This window comes from Mastomys coucha, unplaced genomic scaffold (assembly GCF_008632895.1).
Source record: "Mastomys coucha isolate ucsf_1 unplaced genomic scaffold, UCSF_Mcou_1 pScaffold18, whole genome shotgun sequence".
NCBI lineage: Eukaryota > Metazoa > Chordata > Mammalia > Rodentia > Muridae > Mastomys > Mastomys coucha.
In genome coordinates, this window is record NW_022196900.1 from 115,230,639 (window position 1) to 115,237,371 (window position 6,733).

The 6,733-nt window shown below is 42.1% G+C and overlaps 2 protein-coding genes across 2 annotated transcripts in view; both read left to right on the top strand.

Annotated features, from left to right (window-relative positions):
* LOC116097155 (cyclin-L2) overlaps positions 1-3,706 on the top strand; it is an 8,302-nt gene extending 4,596 nt beyond the window's left edge. Inside the window, exons 5-6 of the mRNA XM_031379794.1 lie at positions 1,516-1,580; positions 2,114-3,706. Of these exons, the coding sequence (XP_031235654.1) occupies positions 1,516-1,580; positions 2,114-2,135 (87 nt within the window). The 3' untranslated portion in view covers positions 2,136-3,706. The remainder of the gene's footprint in view (positions 1-1,515; positions 1,581-2,113) is intronic.
* Positions 2,143-6,733, top strand: part of LOC116095812 (cyclin-L2-like) — a 5,482-nt gene continuing 891 nt past the window's right edge. The window contains exons 1-7 of the mRNA XM_031377049.1: positions 2,143-2,239; positions 3,902-4,001; positions 4,534-4,638; positions 4,724-4,865; positions 5,354-5,465; positions 5,547-5,639; positions 6,558-6,728. Coding sequence (XP_031232909.1) covers positions 3,909-4,001; positions 4,534-4,638; positions 4,724-4,865; positions 5,354-5,465; positions 5,547-5,639; positions 6,558-6,728 — 716 coding nt within the window. The 5' untranslated portion in view covers positions 2,143-2,239; positions 3,902-3,908. The remainder of the gene's footprint in view (positions 2,240-3,901; positions 4,002-4,533; positions 4,639-4,723; positions 4,866-5,353; positions 5,466-5,546; positions 5,640-6,557; positions 6,729-6,733) is intronic.

The following is a 6,733-nucleotide window of genomic DNA, read 5'->3' on the forward strand; positions in this document are numbered from 1 at the left end:
CCTGGAACTCACTCTGTAGACCAGGCTGGCCTCGGACTCAGAAATCCACCTGCCTCTGCCTCCCAAGTTCTGGGATTAAAGGCGTGCGCCACCACCACCCAGCAACAGTAAAAATTTTAAGTGCATATGTGTGCAAGTACATTTTGGACTCCAGAGGAAAATTTCCAGGAATACTTCCTCCTAAGACAAGTGCTCTCGTTGGCCTGGACCTTACCAGTTAGGTTAGACTGGCCAATGAGCCCCTCTACTTCCCAAGTTGTGGGATTAAAAATGTGAGTCACTGGGGGCTGGATAGATGGCACAGCGGTGAAGAGGATTGGCTGTTCTTTCAGAGGATCAGAGTTCAGTTTCTAGCACCCACATGTCAGCTCACAACTGTCTGCAACGCCAATGCCTGGGGATCTGACACCCTCACGCTAGCATACAGGCAAAACACCAATGCACATAAAATAAGAATGAATATATTTCTTTAAAAAACAGTGAGTCACTGCTGGGTGTTGTGACACTCAACTTTAATCTCAACACTTGGAAGGCAGAAGCAGGTGATCTTTCTGAGTTTGAGACCAGCCTTCCCTACAAAGCAAGTTTAGGAAAGCCAGGACTCTGTTACACAGAGAAATTATGTCTTGAAAAAACAAAACAAAACAAAAAAGTGTGAGCTACCACATCCAGCATTTTAATATGGATTCTGGGGATTATGAAGTGAACACTTTACTGACTAAGCTTATAAGAACTTAATCCACCTCTTGACTATATTTTAGTAATGGCTTTAATATGTTCTGTGGTAGAACAGGAAGAATTCTGAATTCTTTTATTTTAAAATAAACCAAAAAAGTCTAAGCACATGCTGAGTAGAAGTGAGTTTATTGTACTATTTAATTGGTGTCTCATCTAGTTTAGCTAAACTAAAAATTTCTTTAAAAGTTCAGGCATAGTTGGGTGAGGTAGTACACATATTTAATCCTAGCACTTTGGAGGCAAAAGGAAAGCAGATCTGAGTTTGAAACCACCTGGTCTCCATTTTGAGCTCTAGGCCAGCCAGACCCTGCCTCAACAGACGAAACCCAATAAATGTTCATGTTTACTTCTGTAGCCTTGACTTCTTTTCTTGCATTTTTCAGTTTCTGGGATTAAATTCTTATAAATTGTCCACTAAATATTTTACATGCTTTTCTTACTTTTTTGAATGTTATTTTGTACTATTTGATTACTGGGGTACAGGGATGTATAGGGTAGGCTAATCTCATTGGTGGAAAAGGTCAACGAGAATGAAAATGAACCATATGGGAAACAAGGCCTTCAGTGCCATGGGGTGCTGCTTGGTTTTCACTTGGTTGCACTCTGCCCAACTATAAAAGCAGGTAGCAAGCACATCACAAAAAGTTGAGCTGTCTGCCGGATGTCACCAGGAACTCCCCGGGGTATAGCTTGAGGTTCTTTTGCTGCATGGACACCAAGATCTGAGTTCTTGATCCTGAAGTTTTTGGTAATAACTCCCTGACCCATATCTTCCAGATAATCGTTATGTACCTTCAGGTGTTAGAATGTGAGCGTAATCAACACCTGGTCCAGACTGCATGGTGAGTTGATTTTCCTTGTTTCATGAGACCAGCAAGGGCAGTTGAGGAATATATTATTTGAGGCACTTGGGCAGTGGGTTGTCATCCCATGACTTGGTTATGGGCTGGAATTGTCCCAGTGCCTAGTGATCTGCCCTATAATTACCCATCAGCCTCCCCCAAATTGACAGGGACAGGCTTAACGGTAGGTAGCCTACCCCTGCTTTCCAACTGTCCCTGAGAGAGTAGTCAATGAGCTTCCCTTGGGGGTTTGTCAAATGTTATAGGTGGTAGTTCAAACCACAGAATCAGTGGTATTGTTTCCAGGGGAAGTATCCCCTGAGGGAAGGGAAGATGGGGATTTGCTGCAGTCCTGGGTTGGTTTTAGCAGGCATATGCTAGAATGAAGCCTGTAGTAACAATTTGGTATTGGGGTATATTTTCCCCAGGAGTTAAGTCTAGGGGTCATATTGCTGACTGAATTGTCTGGTGCTATGACATGCTTTATAGAGAACCTGTTTTGACTTTTCTTTTCTGTACTCTTTCAATCAAAGGGTAGCCTCTGAGGGTAAGTGACTAAGACTTCTCCTCTGCTGTCCAAGCGCTTTGGTGCAGGGACAGCGGCCGTCTTCAGCCAATCCAGTGCAGGCTCTCCACCGAAGGCTGGCTCTAGACTGGTGGTATGCGTACCCAATAGTATAGTCATGGCCGACTGCTGCTTGTGGTTCTCTGACGATTGTGCTTCTTGTTAATCCTGTCATGCTTGGTAATTGTATCAATTAGAATTGATAACTGTCTTGACTTGAATTTTGTTCTTTTAAAACTGCTGTACCTGTGCAATAAAGATGCAATACCTTTCTTTAAAAAAAAAATTGTATAGAAAGCTATAAAAACTGAAGTGACAAAATTGGCATGGTGGGAATTCAGGCTGTTACTGGATCCTATCATCATTTCTCCCAAGCCCTAAAGTTGCTCTTTTCAGCAGCTTAAGTGGGACTTCATTCCAGTAAAGGTGTGCATCTTTAAGTTAAAATATTGTAATTTATTTCAAATGTAGCATTAATTTTAACTATACTTTTGAAGGATTTCACTTGTTTTTTGAACAAAGTTAATGAATATATCTGAATACTAAAATTTCCTTACTAGTCGTAAAATTATTGATGGTTGTATTTCTATTTGTGAATGTTTAAACTGTTTAGCTACAGAACGGCTTCTGGGAGATGGGTATTGCCGCTACTATTCTGGCTTCCCTACTAAGTGTAGAGGTGTTGCTTCCAGGCCAGCTGCCTCTTACAGGCATCTGTAGAATGTATTATTTAGAATATCAGAGTGTGTTTGAATGTTACCTTCTCTAAGGTTTTAGGGCAGAGATACTGGGTGGGAGCTGTTAAATCTCTCATATGTGGTGCAGCCTGACATTAGGGTATGCAGTACCATTGGATATGTTGGGCGGTGCATATAACCTCATGACGTGTTTTCTCATGAATTGTTTTTGCATTGTTGATAAAGCTAGTATACCCTTTGGTTTTAGCCTATAAATTTTAAATATATAAAGAAAATATTAAAGATGTAGTCAATTTTAAATGACCTTTAGCTTTCCTAAAAATGTGAAGTTTTGTACCTACATATCATCTAAAGTATTATAGCATTTTTAAGTGTACTTAGTTTGATGCACTTTTAGTGTTTTGTTGCTTTTGTCTGATTTTTATGAATGTTCATTTTAAGACTCCTTGTTGAAATGGGACAGTTTCGTTCTTTGATAAGCCCGAGAAGAGGATTCCCTTGGGTGTTGACCTCCTCTGCATGATGTGCCCATGCATCTGAACTGCACCCAAGGGCCTTTCCCTTTTCCAAGTGGACTCCCTCCCTGGAGCTGCGGCTCATTCATCTGGAGAAGGACGGGGCGACAAATGCTGCCTGAAGAAAAGGAACACAGGAAGACAGCTTGTCTTGACAGTTGGGAGGCTTCATGCTCAGCCTTCTCATTTGAGTTTGCATGTTTCTCTGCACTATGGATTTTGAACATTTAGATTTCTTTAATCAACTACATTTTAACTAAGTAGCATTTTCTTTCTAAGCATTGTGCTTTGCATGATAGCAGGTCATAGAGAAGGAAAAGTAAAGTTCAAGTCGGTTCTCGTTCATAGCAACATTGTCTGACATTCAGCCAGCTTTTTCCCCCAGTGATTTATTTCTTTTGTGTATTCAGAATGTCCCCTGTTACCTGTGGGGACTCCCAGAGTACCCAGCACAGTCCTAGTGTAGAACCCTTAGGAATAACAACCTTTGACAGGTGGTAGCAGTTACCCATGGCATTACAGTCTTCCCGGTTTTGGTTTCAGGAACTATATGAATGACAGCCTTCGCACAGATGTCTTTGTGCGGTTCCAGCCTGAAAGCATTGCTTGTGCCTGTATCTACCTTGCTGCCCGGACACTGGAAGTAAGTATGTGGCTGCCTGGGTTTTAGTCTAGATTGTAGATACTTTTCCTGTAGGAAATGTTAAATATATTTGTCAAACTAGATTCATTTGCAACAGTTTCTTTGTAACTGGCAGGCTATTTTCAGGTGTTACCATAAGAATCTTATTGGCCTTGAAGTGTTATATTGGTGGTGGTCGTGGTGGTGGTATTTTTTTGAGACAAGGTCTCTATTATGTAGCTCTGGCTGTACTCACACTCAGAAAGAGCCACCTGCTTCTGTTTTCTGAGTGCTGAGATTAAAAGGTATAAACCACTACACCTGGCCTTGAAGTTGCTCTAACCCTAACCATAACACACACACACACACACACACACACTCACCCAGACAGGGTTTCTCTATATAGCCCTGGCTATCCTGAAACTCACTTTGTAGACCAGGCTGGCCTCGAACTCAGAAATCCACCTGCCTCTGCCTCCCAAGTGCTGGGATTAAAGGCGTGTGCCACCACTGCCTTTAAGGAAAGTAATATGATGATAATTTGTGTTCACAGATCCCTTTACCCAATCGTCCACATTGGTTTCTTTTGTTTGGAGCAACTGAAGAAGAAATTCAAGAAATTTGCTTTAAAATCTTGCAGCTCTATACACGGAAAAAGGTTCCTCTGTATGTTTTTGTGTTTGTTATGTATTTGTGTTTGGACAGAAGCATCTGGTTCTGAATGGATGACTCTGGTTTTTCAGGTTGATTTGACACATCTAGAGAGTGAAGTGGAAAAGAGAAAGCATGCCATCGAAGAAGCAAAGGCCCGAGCAAAGGGTCTGCTCCCAGGGAATGTGCCAGGTCTGGACAATGCTGCAGGGTTCTCACCTGCTCCCAAGCTGGGTGAGTGTCCAGAGTTGATTCCCTTCGAAAGGATAGCAGTTTGTGACCTTCCAACTTTGGTTTGGGCATGTGTGTTTCAGCTTTCTTGGAGTTGAGCCTGAAGTTTACCTTGGTAGTATGCTGATGCTCGAATCTCTAGCAATCAGTTGGTAATTCTTAAAATAAGTCAGGGAGGCCCTAAAGGTTTTGTTTTTATATTAATATGGACAGCCATTCTAAAATGCTGGCTTGTTTCATTTTTTTAATCATATTTACCAAATTGACTTGTCAATTGATTACTTTTTTAAACTTAGACTCTATGATTATATTGTTAGAACACAGAATATGATACTTACTCACTGGGCTCTGAGGAAAATTGGTCTGAACAAAAGACTTGTCTGAGTCTCCCATGTATCTTCATTCTTGTCCCAGGGTCTTGTCTTACATTGCTAGTGTGTTTTGTATTGAAGAGATTTCTGATTGTGGTTTTAATTTCTTACTTGATATAGTCGAATCCCCAAGAGAAGGGAAAGGGAGCAAGTCTTCCCCACTCTCTGTAAAGAATGCCAAACGGAAAATGGAAGGCCCAAAGAAAGCCAAGGGTGACAGCCCTGTAAATGGGTAAGATGCTCATTGTTGCCTAGATAGACATCCAAAGCTGAAGATGCTCTAGGTCTATAACTACTCTGTTCCTGTTTACAGCTTGCTAAAAGGGCAGGAGAGTCGAAGTCAAAGCAGGAGTCGTGAACAGAGCTACTCAAGGTCCCCATCACGGTCTGCTTCTCCAAAGAGAAGGTGTGTGTCTGGAACTTACCCATAAGACATTAACCTGGTGTTACTTCTGGGTAACAGGAGGGGACATAGATGTCTCTTGGCATAGTAGAAACATTGGCTCTTGTTTGTTTGTATTTTGTTTGTTTTTCTAGACAGGGTTTCTCTGTAGCCCTGGCTTTCCTGGAAATCCCTCTGTAGACCAGCCTGGCTTTGAATCCTTATCTCTTTGTTTAATGATTTATTTTTATCTGCATTGGTGTTTACCTGTTTGTACATCTGTGAGGGTGTCAGATTCCTTAGAGCAGGAGTTACAAGATAGTTTTGAGCTGCCATGTAGGCACTGGGAATTGAACCTGGGTCCTTTGAAAGAACAGTCAGTGCTTCTTGCCACTGAGCTAACATAGCCCTGGGTTTTCTTTTTTAGCCTTGTTTTTTTTTGTTGTTGTTGTTGTTGTTTTGTTTTTTCTTGAAGATTTTTTAAAAATTTATTTACATGAGCACACTGTGGCTGTCTTCAGACACACCAGTAGAGTGCATCAGATCCCATTACGTCTTTCCCTTTGTTTTTTGAAACAGGGTTTCTTTTCTGTAGTCTATCCCTGACTGGCCTCGAACTCGAAAACAAGGTTTCGCCGGGCGGTGGTGGCGCACGCCTTTAATCCCAGCACTTGGGAGGCAGGGGCAGGTGGATTTCTGAGTTTGAGGCCAGCCTGGTCTACAGAGTTCCAGGACAGCCAGGGCTACACAGAGAAACCCTGTCTCGAAAAACCAAAAAAAAAGAAAGAAAGAAAGAAAGAAAAAAGAAAAACAGTGTTTGTGTGTGTGTATTTATATATTTATTTAAAAGAGGGGTCTCCTTGCCAGCCCCTCTGCTTTGTTAGGGCTTGGCTAGGACAGGTGGCCATAGTTTTGGTCACAAGGATGTTTTCCTCTCCATAGGAAAAGTGATAGTGGCTCTACCTCAGGTGGGTCCAAGTCACAGAGTCGTTCTCGGAGCCGCAGTGATTCTCCTCCAAGGCAGGTACACCGTGGTGCTCCCTACAAAGGCTCAGAAGTGAGGGGCTCCCGGAAATCCAAGGACTGCAAGTACCTCACCCAGAAGCCACACAAGTCTC